At 37.9% G+C, this 15,171-nt stretch overlaps 1 protein-coding gene across 1 annotated transcript in view; it reads right to left on the reverse strand.

The window, feature by feature from the left end:
- LOC101167820 (CUB and sushi domain-containing protein 3) overlaps positions 1–15,171 on the reverse strand; it is a gene marked incomplete in the record, with an annotated part of 253,195 nt that overhangs the window by 48,661 nt on the left and 189,363 nt on the right. Inside the window, 4 exon segments of the mRNA XM_023964007.1 lie at positions 185–361; positions 4,717–4,899; positions 12,091–12,264; positions 14,339–14,524. Of these exon segments, the coding sequence (XP_023819775.1) occupies positions 185–361; positions 4,717–4,899; positions 12,091–12,264; positions 14,339–14,524 (720 nt within the window).

Here is a 15,171-nt window from a genome sequence, read left to right on the forward strand (position 1 = left end):
GCTTAACCACAACTGACTGGCCAAACACCAATCATTTCACAGTTTCTGACAGTGATTACACAAAGAATTGCACTTCTTTTCATTTCACAATGTGCAAAAGAATGGCCGTTTTTTAAGTAAATCTTTATGGACCAGAAGACATGATTCCAGCCTCCTTTCATGCCTCTCTGCATTCAGAACTTACTTGTGCAATTTGGAGAAGTACCAGACCACGTGCCATTGGCCAGACACTGGCGTGTGGGCAATCCTGTGAGGAAGTATCCTTCCATACAAGAATACACAATGGAATTGGAGAAGGCTGTCCCTTCCAAACGGGATATACGGCCATGGGCAGGTGTGCCCGGGTTCCCACACTGCACCGCTACAAAAAAAAAGGGCAATAGGGAAGAAGAAGGTCAGACATATAGAACAGAAAAAAGACATTTTTGTATACAAAAAAGCCCTTACATAATACCTTTATTCAGCATGATACTTGCAATAGAGTTGTATTAGAATAAAAACGAATTGTATGATTCCATTAGAAACTTAAAGGTTAGATTCCATTTAAATCAAAGACCTTTTATCTAATCTCAGACAGATTCTACAGACAGCAAATTAATATAATGGTGCTCTGCAACAAAACAAAGTCCTGTAGACGAGGACTTTGTTTTTTTTTCTTTAGAAATAAAGCATCAATGCTTTATTAGGACAGGCTAAAAGGCTAAGCGGACTTAATTCCAGTATAGATGAAGTATTATTAACTATCCTTTACGTGTTTGTGGTGTTCTAAAATGTTTTTGTAGCATTTTCTGATGAAGGAGGACATATGTAAGGAAAATTTGGCTTAAAATGGGAATGTGAGGGGCTGAAAGCTAACAGGAGAGGGTATACAAAGGGATGATGGGAAATTGGGCCAGGTTTCCTCTCGCCAACCTACATTCCGAGGGGAATTTCTCAAGTTATTGCTGCTCTGCATATATTCTAGAAAATGACTTTTTTTTTTATTTTGGCTAAAAATGGAATAATCGTAATTAAATGACGACTGGGGACACTTTTAGAATAGATGTAAGGGTTAATGGCCGACGAAGTGTGCATTATCACTTTTTAACGCACGCCGTGGAAGCCTGCGTGTTGGACGGTTGCTTCTGCGAAGCGCGTTAAAAAGTGATAATGCACACTTTGAAGCCCATTAACCTGCTTGTACCATGGTCACTTACAAAAGCAATAACTATGAACCAGTTTTTAGTCTTTAATTCTTGTTTTTTTTTCCGATTTGGATCGCTTTTCTCACAAAAAGCGAATTATTTGTTACGTGGTGCGGCACGTCGCAACAAATAGTCCGCGTCATGCCGCACCACTGCTGCAGTCAAGATTCAGCGATATATATATGCTGATCTTTCGGATGGGTTGAATAAAGCATCAGTTCAGAGAGAAAGTTCACCTCTTACCGCTTGTTTTTGTCTAAATGATGAAGCAAAAGGTTGTTTTAAAGAAGCCAGCGCAGTGGTACAAAACATTTAAGCTAAGAACTTATTTTTTCACTGTGCGGTTATCCTGAGGTATATCAGTTTTTATACCACGGTCCGCTTTGCAGGCTTCCACGGCGTGCGTTAAAAAGTGATAATGCACACTTCGTCGGCCATTTACCCTTACTTAACGCACACAGCAGCCAATCAGAATCGAGTATTCACCCGGACCATGGTATAAGCATTGATAACATTCAATTTAATAATTATTATTACTTATTAATTGTTCTGCAGCTTTTATGTAAGATGTCACCACTCAACTAAGCAAATCAAAAGTTGAAGTATTGTCAAACTTCAACAAAGCTCACCGCTGCAGCTTAACTCAAACTGAAATCTGCAGAGATAATACTTTGTCTCATGACTGATACTTCTGCTCCAAATCATGTTTAATTGCAAAACTGATCTACCCTCTCAATCACCTAATTGCCTGGAAACTCTGAAATAGTGATTCTTGTTGGAGAGAGACATTCTGTCAGCGAGGTAATCATTCCCTAATTACCATGTATGTGTTAACAGAAAGTCGTTGGGGTGCAAAAGCATCACTCAGGCACACACCATACGTCACCATATGGGGTGTCAATAAGCTTTTATTACTGTGTTGCAAAAACATTAATAAGTATATGTTTGTCCTTGCACTCAGCTGACTTGTGTTTTGGTGTGCATTCTCAAATAATCAAGCATGACAACCCCATTGAGTTACTTACAGAATAATTCAGCACATACATAATGACACAAAACAGGGCTTGATGGAAAGGTGAGATGTCTGTTAAGCTGCATATTCACAGTGATGATTTTTTCATTGACTGTGGATAATGTATGTGTGGGTTTCAACACTAGACAAGGCTTTAGATCACAGAAAGGCAACACAGAAAGCCATTCAGGCTCCGGTGATTTTCTGTTTCCTTCCTCTTGAGATAGAAGGACGGTTAAGACAATCTTTGATTTGGATTTAAGTGGAGATATGGTGGGGGGAAAAAGAAGCCTGTGGCTATGATATGTGAGCTAAGAAAAAAAGAGACGGTTCTGTGAAACAGAGGAGGTATAGTTGAATATAGAAGGAAAGAAATTAAGAGAGATATTAAAGGAGCAGCATTTAGACAAACAAAAAAGTAATGGAGGAGCTGGAACAAACAACAGATACACAGTGGGGTAGTTTGAATGTACTGTGCACTGGCTTATTATAAGAAAAAATGATACTGGCACTGTTCCATGCTGGTGGACAGCAAGGAGGAGAGCGCTGAAGCAGTCAAACATTTGCCTCAATATCCGGTTGACCCTTGGGGGTAATTCATGCAAGCTGTGGAGCTGGCGCTCTCTGAACTAATATCTTCACAATCCACACTGATTCATTTAAAAACAATCCAAAAATGAACTTGGCTTTAGGTATCTAAAATTAATGAATTTTTTTTTTTTTTTTGGTGCAATCTGGAAGACGGTCACAGAGACATGCTGGCAGAAAGTCTGCAGCAGAGATATTTATCCATCTGCTGCAGTGTTGCGTCTGTGAGATTTTACATTTGTTTGTCTTTGTGTTAAAATACAATCAATATGTTGTATCCAACGCATGTGATTTAATAAAGGCTCTAGGTTCTTTGTGTAAGGACAAGTTAATCCGGTTTTGGCAAAGTAATGAAAAGTTTGTTTTTCTCAACGAGAAATGACAGCCATTGTTGGATTTTGATGCACTATGAAGAGAAAACTATGAGTTGTTTTCATTTCAATTCTATATTTCATTAAAAGCTGAAAGCCCTTTTTCTTTTCTTTCCTGTGAAATAATGGACAGATACTTTAAATACCAAACTTCCAGATGGGAACAGATTTTGATTAAAAAAACAAAAAAAACATTAATCTTTAAACAAAAGTATAATAACCCTAATGACTTCATATGATGAATTAAGATACAAGTCTGTGTAGAAAATTATTTCAGTTTAGACTGGTCTGTTAATGTTGGGTTGGTATTTCAAGTGTCTCCCTTACACTTCAGAGGTGAGCTAACCTGTTCATCAGCTCCATTACTGTATTTTTTGGAGTATAAGTTGCTATTTTTGGCTAGTTTGTCTAGGGGTGCGACTTGTACTCAGGAACGAATTCTATGCGACCTAAAAAAAATAAATCTGTTGGTTGTTTCTTACTAACAACCACTAGAAGGCACTGTAGAAGAAGAACCAGCGTCCAAAACAAACAGACGAGAATCTGACCGTTCTTCTGAAATGTATGATATTTTTCTTATTTGGATGCGGCAGTTTTATTCTTTGTTATATTTTCTTTCCTCTGACTGATTCGGGACAACAGGTCATCAAACTGGGTTACAGAGACACGGAAGTACCACTAAAAGTGCCGTCATCCAGATGCAAGTCCTGCTGTATGGTTAACATCGCTGTACAAAAAAAATAAAGACTGAATGATATCATTAACCCAGATATGGAGACATGTTCATTGATCCATTCATTTGTTCCACTTAGCGGCTAAGAATTTGACTATCTTCTCCCACATGCAACGGAAGCGTCAGGTTCATGAACACCTTTTTGGATAAACATTGAGCACTGAATTTGACGTACGTAAAAGGAAGCAAGGGCACCTGAATTTGACAAGGGAATCGCATTCGGTATGAACACAGAATTAAGCCGGGCTTGGTGGATTTGTACTAAAGTGTTGCAGTTTTTGCCCTAAAGTGCGACTTCTTTAGGCTTTTTTTCTTCTTTATTATGCATTTTTGTATACACTGTAGCGACTTATAGTCCGCAAAATACAGTAATTTTGATCAGGGCTCAGTTAACTGGCAGATAGTAAAAGGGAATTTTATTTAAAGGATGTCTTGTGTGCATTTGTTAGTTCTTCATTGTTCGAGTTTGGTTTTTGCTGTTTAATGTTTACAATCTTGTAAACATGCTGATCCCATCCTGTTTTATATCTTAGGCAAAAAAAGAAACAAGTAGGAAAGAAGAAAAAATAAATAAATAAAAAGCACCAGGAATAAAAAAACAACAAGTTTTAAGTGACAGCTGTTAAAGCAAAGATGCCTCATAATTTTCAGCTCCACAGGCATAATTGTATATATTTCCTGAGAGTATTGATAAAAGGTGGTCTGCTTTGACAGCAGGCATTTATCTCAGTGCATGTGTAGGAGTTTAAATGCATGCATATGTGTTACTTGTCTGCATGAATCTTCTGCTGTTTCCATACAGAAGACAGTTTTGAGTTTGGCCCTTACGTTTGCAGAATGGCTGTTTGCCCGACCAGGTACCGTTGGGAAAGCAGATCCTCTCTGCCGAACCATACAGAGTGTGCCCCACCGCACAGGTGAAGCGCACTTTACTGCGCACTTTAAAGTTCCCCACCTCCCTGCTGGCATAGGCAGGTGTGCCAGGATCCCCACAGGTGCCAGTGGAGTTGCCTGCAGTGGGAGATAACCACAAAGAGAGCACTGAAAACAACACACTGGGGATGCTACCCACTCAAACTGTCTGAATGTATGGCTGTTGTCTGCAACACTCTACAATCCTTGGCAAACTCATCCAGGGGAGACAAAAAATTATACACAAAATGCATCAATGAACAAGTATGGAGCCACTACGGTTAAAAAAAGCTGTAAAAAAGGCAGCATGTTTATTACTTTCCACCTTGCCATCAACTAACAACTCTCAAAGCTTTGACAGGAGGGGCTTTCTGTCCATAAAATCAGCAGAACCAGCATTAAATGCTAAGCAACTGCACTTACAAGAATTTATGATTACAGTTTGGCCTCTGGAGTTGGTAAACCCATTTTCATCATCTCAAATGATCCCTTCTGTCTTTCATTCTGTGGCGGAACCCATCTTTTTTTTCCGCCTTCCCTCTTCACACCACCTGTCATCCCAGCCTATGAGCTCCATCACACAAAAAGATGGCCTGCTTTATATAAATTCTATTCATGCGCTCATTTGGTCCTCTTCATGGCATGAAAGAAATGGAGCATGCTCCTTTTCTAAGCCATAGGAAATGAGAAAGAGAGATGACAGGTATGGAATCAGGGCAGTCCCATCACTTTAGAAGATTTTGGGTTGCGATTGGTTTGTCATCAGGATCGGGACAGCGAGGAGGAGTTTGTATTCATCTGGGAGTTCCTCAGAGTAAAGGGGGTAAAATGAGGACACTGCAATATTGCTTTAATTTCCCCATAAACAGACTAGAAAAAAACCCAGAATGCTCAAAAAGACAGAAAGTCCATCCTAAACCATGCGGCTTCACACATATGAATATTCAAACAGATTTTAGTACAGACAATCACTGTGAGTGATTTAAGCAGTGTTGGCCTCCACCTTGAGCTGTGCAGAAGCACCTCACAGTCTGTGTGTGCAGAGCAGCAAACAGCTGCCGAAATACTTCAACTATTGAAAGGGAATTAAGACACAAACATAAAAGCTGCTTATGTGTGCAAACTACATTTGTCAGGTCAAGGACTTGCAGCTGAAAAGGAGGAGCTGGTGTGGCAGCAGTTAGAGGACTGCTTGTGCGTGCATGACTATGCAAGGCGTGTCTGACTCTTGTGGAGTCTTCAAACGCACAGTCCCAGGAACTCAGACATGAGTCCTTATTAAGCATGCATGGTTATATATAACCTGTGAGTGTGCAGCTGCATGCCTGCTCTGCATGTGTGCATTCCTCGCAGCAGCTGTCTGGACTTTCTTGCTTGCCTTTGGTTAGGTGGGGCAGGCTGACTCAACACATGCTGTGACAGCTATAATCTCACTAATTGGGATATTGGTTGGGTTCGGTTTGAGCTGATGAGTGTTCCCCAGGACTCCTTTGTGAGGAAATAATAAGACCTTAAACTGAGCAATGCAACAGATGAGGACAAAATGAGAACGGCTTGGCAAGCAGTCTTAAGCGTTATCTAACTAATTAACAAGTGCAGACAGATGAGGGGGACAAGGAGCTGCCTGTGTGGATGTATGGGTTAAAATTGCTTCTGACACCTGGCTGGTCTTGTAAAAAAAATATTTGAAAAAATCTAAAAATTCTTTTGCTGCTTCTGATAACTGCAATGTGAGAATTTGTGCCCGTTTTGCATCTAATCCTGCAGAAACAGCAGCCAATAAACGACGCAGCAAACTTTCTGCATATAAACAAAACAATAAGTCAGAAGGATTCAAAAAGAAAAACAAACATATGCAAGCCAATTACAGATTTTCTCTTGCTAACATTGCCGCACTAATTGCATCACCTCAAACATTTTTTGCTAATTTACCAGTGAAAACTCTGCCGAAGCGTAGACTCACACTAATTCTACTTTTCAGACATGTGCAGCATTGAAGCACCTTGTAAGTTGTGCTGTGGGTTTCCTTTCCTGATATTGGCCGTAACAAACGCTGACTAAAGCAGATGTGCATCCACCATCTCTTTAGTGGACAAGAAGTGAGTGACAGCTGATTCTTTTTCTACTCACAAGCAGCTGATTTAATTGTGAATTAAAAGCATTGATGAAATGTAAGCCCACTTGACAACAACACATGATGAATTTACATTTTAAGAAGGACAAATCTGAATGTCCTAGAGTTGTACAAACACCTCAAGGAAGTTTGACACATACACATTAGTGTAACTAAATTTTTTTTTATAATCATTCGTCAAAGCAAATTATAATTTTTTCACACAAATAATAATAATAATAATAGTAATAATAATATATATTAAGTACATTTACTGTTTGAAAAGTTGTGTGACAGTTTATATGTGACATATATTTCATATATTGACATATATGTGTGAATTAGGTTACAATGAATGAGATTGATACATTTATTGAATCTATTTTTTATTGGTAGTTTGTTTTTACATTTTTCTTTTTTTATATAAAGTGTTTCGCAGTGTTTAGTTAATTAACCAGCAGAGTCCGTGTTGTCAGTACTCTGCGTGAGTTAAATGTCACACAAGTGAATGACTGAATGAAACACAAAATTGCTCATCATCCCTTTAGGAGGGCTCATTTGTGTTAATCACTTGGGAGCTGACCCAGTTGTCTCAATAACACATGCCAAATTGCCTTTAAAATCAAAGTGCGTATTGACTGAGAATCCTATAATTATGCACCACATTTTAGAACAAAAAAAACCCTAAAAATATTTGAATCACATCGATCTATCAAAACCATAAAAAAGTTTTATTCAAGTGTTGGTCTTCTGTTTTTAATAAGTAACTCTGATATCCGCAGTCTAAAGCCTTAGGAAGTATACTGTGTCCCGACAAGTCATGAAAGTTGTTTAAATCAGCCATCACTGGATCTAAGTGTTTTTCTAAGAAAATCATAGGCTCTGCAAGCGTGTTTAAGAAGGAGACAATGTCAGGGTGACATCCTTGAGGATGTTTTCCTGCAGGATCCTGGTCACAGAATTCTTCTCTCTGTTCTGCTTTTCATTTTTTGATTATGGCAACCAACCAGCTTCATATGAAAATGTGCAAAAGTCACTTTGTGTGCTTTCAGAAGAGAGAAGAGCCTTCATCTCTCTGGTGGAACAAGCTTGGCTTCAGGAGGCAGCCACCCACTCTACCTTTAAGGAAGACTTAAAACTTTCCTTTTAGATAAGGCTTAAAGTTAGGGCAGGCTTGACTGACCCTAAGCTTTCCTATTAGACATGCTACTGTGGGATATCCCATGATGCACTGGGTGGATTTCCTCCCCCAATACAATTTACTCCTCACAAACAGTATTTACTGTATATATACTGGAGTGATAGATATATATCACTCCAGTTGATACCATTGTGTTCTCCTCTTCTCTAAATCATTTATGCTGTCAACTTTGTCTAAGTGTTTTCTGACTTATCCTGAGGAGGATGACTTCTTTTTGTCCTGAAGGAGCTGCTTTACTCCAATAATATCACTTGGTAAGGATGTGGGGTTCAATCAAAATAAACTTTTGAGAATCTCAAAAAAAGTGTTTTTGCAACTAGTTAAACAATACATTATACATGTTAAATTTGAACCTAACTCTACTAAAATAGCATAAAATAAGAATTTGACAAAAGTTGTATTGCATTTTAACAAAAATGTAATTTTAAAGGGGTTTGTTCGAGGGGATGTCAACTTGTGACAACAGATGGTAACATTTAAAAAAAAGGTTGTGTGTATTTGTCACAAATTCTAACCAGTCACTATTAAAATAGTGAAATAATCCATTTGGGTTTTCTGTCAAATCCTAACCAGCTTTGGCCACGGAAAGAAGAAAATCCTTCAAAAATATCGAGGTCAGATGGTGCTTAAACTCAGATATCTGATGGCTTTGATATCCGACCACTCTTTTAACAAGATCCAGCTCTCTATTGAGTGCACTTAAAGATCTGTTGGTAATGCAAGTTCATTTTTGTGACTATTTCAGAGAACAAAATAATGTGTTTTTAAATGATAAATGGTGTATACTTATGTAACTCCTCTCTACCTTCATTAAGTGCTTTAAAGTCTCAAGTTCCATTTACCCGAGCACAAATACTGTTCAAGACACTGATAGTTATAGAGCAGCCATGCAAGGTGCAAACGAAGCACCAGCAGCAACGTGGGGTTCAGTGTCTTGCCCAAGGACACTTAAACACATGTTCAATCAAACCATTGGATGCATGTCAAAACTGGACTGAATGACCCTTGCGTTCCAAATAGGAAGTACCCGCTAGCTCCAAGATGGAAAAATCCAGTAGGCTTCTTTAGAGAAATAAACAGCTATTACTCAATCATTCTGGTCAGAATAACCATTCTTGTCGTGATACCTTTTTTCTAACATGTTGTTCTTGTTCTTTTTAGGATAGCAAGTTATTCAAGTTATAAACTGACCAATCAGATGCCTCAGTAAAAGCATGTGGTGACGCCCACCTTGAACATTTGAGTGACAGATTCTCCTGAGCCATTTCCAGTGGAAGGGGTGTGGACTTTCAACAAGCTTGCTCCTTATTGACAACAGTAGTTGCCATAGAAAACAAAATCACTCAGACCAATTGCTGTCTTCTGGCTCCCACACGGCAACCTCCGTATTGTGGAAACATGGTGACTGAATTGGGTTCATTTGGCTGGAGCTGGAGGTATGGTGTTTTTTTACAATGACATCAAGCCACTCTGTCCAGTGCTCTGATACAGTCAATGGGACCATGTTGACCTTGGCTAGCTGACTACCATTATTCTGTCCAAGGGGACTGGACACTCATCAGTGAACAGGACGGTAGACCAGAGGTCTCAACCCCCGGTCAGCGGATTGGTACTACTGATCACTACTGGATCACTTGGTACCAAAGTACATTTGCTAACTATTTCCGATTGGTTTATTTTCTGACTTTAAAGGAAGTAGTATCTTGGATTCTGTTCACCACATCTATGACTTACTCCTGACGCATGACAGGTTGTTCACCTTGGTAACATGAGAACTAAACAGCTATTACTCAGTCATTCTACTTGACAGAATAAATATTTTTTCTTTGCTACCTTTTTTAACATGTTCTTTCTAATCCTTATTGTTTTAAGGTTTTTTTGCTTTTTTGAATTTATTTAACTTATAAACTAGCCAATCAGATTTCTCAAAAACATGTGGTCTCACTTAAAATATTTGAAACAGATGATTGACAGACTCTACTACTGCTGAACAGCCACCCAAATACATTTTAAGTATTACAAACATGACTGTAAAATACAGAAATGTTTCACTTTTAAACAACATGTAAAGGATATATATATCCTGCAGTCTAAAGGGGGAATGTGGTACTTTAAAAGCACTATTAGAGCCTTTCTGTGAAACTATCGGAATAGCTTGACCCAGTAGTCTGGTGCTCTATCTTCCATACATTTACAGTCCAGGTCAGTTGATTGTTGGTCTCTTTTTGTAGGTGTTTTGTGCAAGGACATATGGACCCTGCTCTATAGACCCACATCAGTGCATTTTCCCATCCCTGCCGGTTCTGCTGTGCACCTCGCACTAGCTCATGTTGAGACCACTCAGGTCTGCATTTATTTGACATTTACCTCACTCAGTCTTTGAGTCTTATGACCCTAGTGCTGGCTGTTCCTTTCTGTTTTTTTTTATTTTGTAAAACCAAGAAAAGAAGTGTATTATACACACTTAAACCCCTACAACCATATATAATTCAGCATCTTAAAGATGTTAAGATTTTGTTGGCTTACTACTTTCCAGCCATCTGAGTAAACACAAATGTAAAGTATGGGTCACTAAGTTCCACTTTAATGGTCAGGACGGCTTTAGTGTGATGGGAAGGAAAAAACTGTTAGGGGATTCAAGGGTTGAATGCGTTTTCTTAGAAAAAAAAAAACAGTTTTTTCCATGCCTTCAGAAAGCATAAAGTGGAGAAACCATAATTTCGCGTCCCGACCCAAAGACACAGTGAGTTCAGCAAAAGACTCACGCTGCAATAGCTCACATTTAGCGTATGTCATGGGTGATTTTGCTCACTCAACTGTGTCAGCAGCAGAGAGCAAAATGTGCTTCTGCTCATTTTTCAAGCTGAGGTGTGAAGTTACACCTCCATGCAACTTAACAGAAGAGGAATGATGGGTTTGAATTATTGTTTGCCGCTGACCTACCATTGGTGCCAAATACAAATGTACAACATATTTTAATCTGTGCATTTTAAAAAGCATTCAGGAGTACTTTTTAAAAGAAATGATCAAAATGCTGTAGGAGGGGAATTGGGCATAATAAACACTGAACATTCTAGGACACAGCAGTCATTTCAAATAATCTAAAAGCTCTACCACATCCCAGTTAATAGTTTCAAAATGACCTTAGCGTACTGAAAGCTTACTAAATACACTATTAATATCAGGGAACTCAGGTGTTACACCATATTGGTGTGCCGCAGGCATTTTTTATAATTTTCTCGTCTACTATCCTTCAACGTGCAGCACTGCTAACACGGTCTCTTAGGTTTTACTATTTTAAGGCAATCCTGTTATTAGAAATGTGTTGTTGTGCTATATAAATAAAGTTTGATTTGATTTGAAACACAGATACTGGGAGGTCGCCAACTTTTGACAAGCAAAGACATATTAGTATTTTTTCCCCCACAATACCCCTGACAGCAATTAAAACAACAAAAAAGTTATTACAAATTTTTTTTTTCAAGACACTAACCCCTGATGCACTTAATAATATTAGGATGGTGACCTTTATTTACATGGCTTTCGCAGCAAAAAGTTACATATTCCTTGATTATACTTTACTTTCGGCAATGTGAGTAGTGATAGGTGCATTTTTGTTAAATTGACTGTCCGTCCTGGGAGAGGATCCTTCCTCTGTGTGGACATCCCTGAGGTGTCTTCTTTTTTTTTCCTGGAATCTGTTTTTCTTTAGGAATTTTTCCTACCCAGAAGGAGGGTCTAAGGGCAGGGACACTCAGTTAAGCTTAGTCTGTTTACTTTAGTTTAGCAAACAGCTATTGTATTTTATAACTGATTTTATGTTTTGTACTATTAGTGTAGCCCGTTGAGACAACTGTGTTGGGCTACATAAATAAAATTGAATTGAATTGAATTAAATACTGTTTAGAAAAATCACAAAAAAGCTGTCTTGAATATTCAAAAAAGCACAAGTTGGAATGGGTGAATCTCTGTGTACCTGAGCAGTGAGGCAGAGGACCACTCCAGTGCCCATTCAGTTGGCAAGTGAGTGATGAGTCCCCAATGAGCTGACGGTCTCCAGGGCAGGAGAAGCGCACAGTGGAGCCAAAAGTAAACTTCTCTCCACTTATCACTGCATGGGGTGGTGTACCTGGGTGGCCACAGTCCAGTTCTGCAAAAAGGGAGAAAGAAAAAGCAATGCAGTGATTGAATTGATGGACGTATTTGCTCTAATGCACTTGATAAAATACAAATCACTGCTACTGCTGCACCTGATGTCTAATGCATTCATGTAATCTTTCATTTTTGTCATTTGTTAGCCTTTTCCATAGAATAAAAAAAAGAAACCTTTCTTAAATCTAATACTATTAATTGAATTCAGCTGAATCTTAAGAAGCTTTACTCATTTGTCAATGAGATTCTCATGTTTAAAGTACACATTCAGGATCGTAATTACTTAATTCATTTTACAATGACAGCACTTTTGTCATAATCATGTCCTATAAATAGGTAACTGATATACACACTGGTTATGAATGTCTAGGCATTAGAAAGATATTGTCCTTCAAACTCTTTGAAAGATTTATATTTTAACAAATGATAATTATTTCATTAAGTGTTAAGCATAGGCTATAATTTATTATGACCCATTTTATTTTTTAATGTAGTATTTAGAGATGTGTGTCTGCTGCTTAAAGTTTCCACTTCAATAGTACTTTATGTGAAACAAAAGAAAAGAAAGTGATAAAGTTAAGATATAAGAAACAACCTGCATATCCTAACTTCTTAATAGGCAAAATATTTGAGAAATTACTGAACAATGGACACCTACTAAGTTCTCAGTTGTTCAATAGATGGTTTAAAAAGGAGTTATAAAGTTCCATATTGCAAAATCCACAACTTTGTAAATTTTAAACCACTAAGTAAGGTGGTATAAGTAAAAAATACATAATCCTAGCATTTTTTATTTATTGAATAAGCCTGAAATGAAGTACCCATGGTTCACATTCCTAATTACTGAGTTTATATGGAAAAAAAAAAAACATTGAATATTCCTTTAAATATAATTTGATTTAAAAAAATAAACAATGCACTTTAAGACAAAATGAAAGTGGGGACATATTATGAAGCTGTTTTTTTTTCAGAACTAGGTCATCAACACTGTTGACAAGATTATTTAATTAACAGAATAAACAATGAGGGGAATATTTGGGCAACATTTTGTATCATAAAAGAACCAACAGAATATTTTTACAAAGTTGTGGAGGGATATTAATGAAGCTATAACTTCAGCAACTGTAAAATACCAATTAAGATGGGCTGGATGAAAAAGAGCTGGAGCTACTCTAACATTGTATGGAAGCTGCCAGTCTCATGACTTCACTGTTTTTACTCTATCAAGTTTATGACGGTTAAAGGAGACAAACAAAATAACACTTGTTTCTAATTCTTTATGTACTAACTATATGACAAGTCATTTCAATCAAGTTTGCTTGTAGAAGTGCTAGGGATTACAGTTTGACGGCCCAGTGGAATTGAACTGCTTACATAACAAAGTATGCTGGTAACTGTTTTGGCAACATTTTCAGAAATTTCACTTGTGTTTGCCCTCTCATGGACTGGTGAACTGTAACCCCACCCTCACCTGAAAGTGGCTGGGATAGGCTCCAGCAACCCCATTACCCTGAAAGGGGTTGAGTAAATTTATATAAGGGATGGATGGTACTGGTGGTAAATTAAGATTTACCACCAGTACCACCAGAGGGTTTCTAACCAGCCTCTACGAAATAAAAAAACAAAACAGTTTTAAACTGTTTGGTCCAGTATTAAAACTAAATGAGATTGTGAATAGTGTGCAGAGGTGGGAAATGTCATACAAAAAGAGTATGATGATCCATAATGTGTTAGGGCAGATGAAACCATAAATCTTGTTTGTTTTTATGGTCTTAGAAATTGCAAAAAATGGAGACCACCTAGAAAGAGCATGGAAAATGAGTAGTAGTGCACCAGTAGTATAAATTGGTTTAAATATTAAATCAAAGTGTTTTTTTTTTTTTGGTGAAATTGTGCCCTGTTACAGACTGGCGATATGTCTAGGGTGGACCCAGCCTTCACCCAACATGAGCCAGGACAGGCTTCAACGACCCTGTGACCCCAAAAGGGGTAAAACGGTTTAAGAAAATGGATGGATGGTTAAATTATATGCATTTTGTGCAAACACTTAAAAATAACAATTAATACTGTACCAATGCACTCTGGAAGAGGTTTGTCCCAGTGGCCCTCTGGCTGGCAGGTAAGCACCGACGAGCCAAACAGGTAAAACCCAGGGTTACAGTCGTAGAAGACCACGCTGCCAAACGTGAAGTTTCCATGTTCGATTTTACTTTCCCGTATAGAGTTGGCTGGAATTCCCGGATCTGTGCAGTTGACCACTACAGAAAGTAAAATCAAAGTTTGTCAATTCCTCATTAACTCTTCAGTTCAATAATAAAAACAACAACAACCACTGCATAGTATTTTGTAATTTAGTTAAGATATGTTCAGAAAAATCACTGCTACTACCTAATGTGATGGGATTAAATCCTACAAAAGGAGAAAAAGACGTGAGCAATGATCAGAATGCCTCGGTTACCTTCAGTCGGCTGGGGAACGTTCTGATTTCCATCTGCCTTTTTTTATAAGAGTGCTGTGATATTTTAAATATGTTAGCAAAACTGTTCCTGGCAGCCTGTCATGAACGTCAGTTTACTGTAGTTTGCGACGATAATGTAAGTAAACTATTTATGTACAGCACAAGATGGCAATGTCAGCCAAAGTGAATATTCACATCTTGGCAGCATTTGCAAACCGCTCTTATTAAAATGTATGATCTCCGTCCATTAGGTTGCTTTGATTTTAAGAAGCTTATAGAGAACATCACATTGTCCATTAGACTGCAGGAAATCAGACACTGCATTGAGTGACTCTGAATTATAGTATTAAACTATAGACATATTTTTAAATGCATTTAAAAATATAAGGTCAACTGCAGTTATGTAACACTTGCTTTTATTAAGGTTATGTTTTATTGACTTATCTG

This window comes from Oryzias latipes, chromosome 16 (assembly GCF_002234675.1).
Source record: "Oryzias latipes chromosome 16, ASM223467v1".
In the NCBI taxonomy this organism is placed as follows: Eukaryota; Metazoa; Chordata; class Actinopteri; order Beloniformes; family Adrianichthyidae; genus Oryzias; species Oryzias latipes.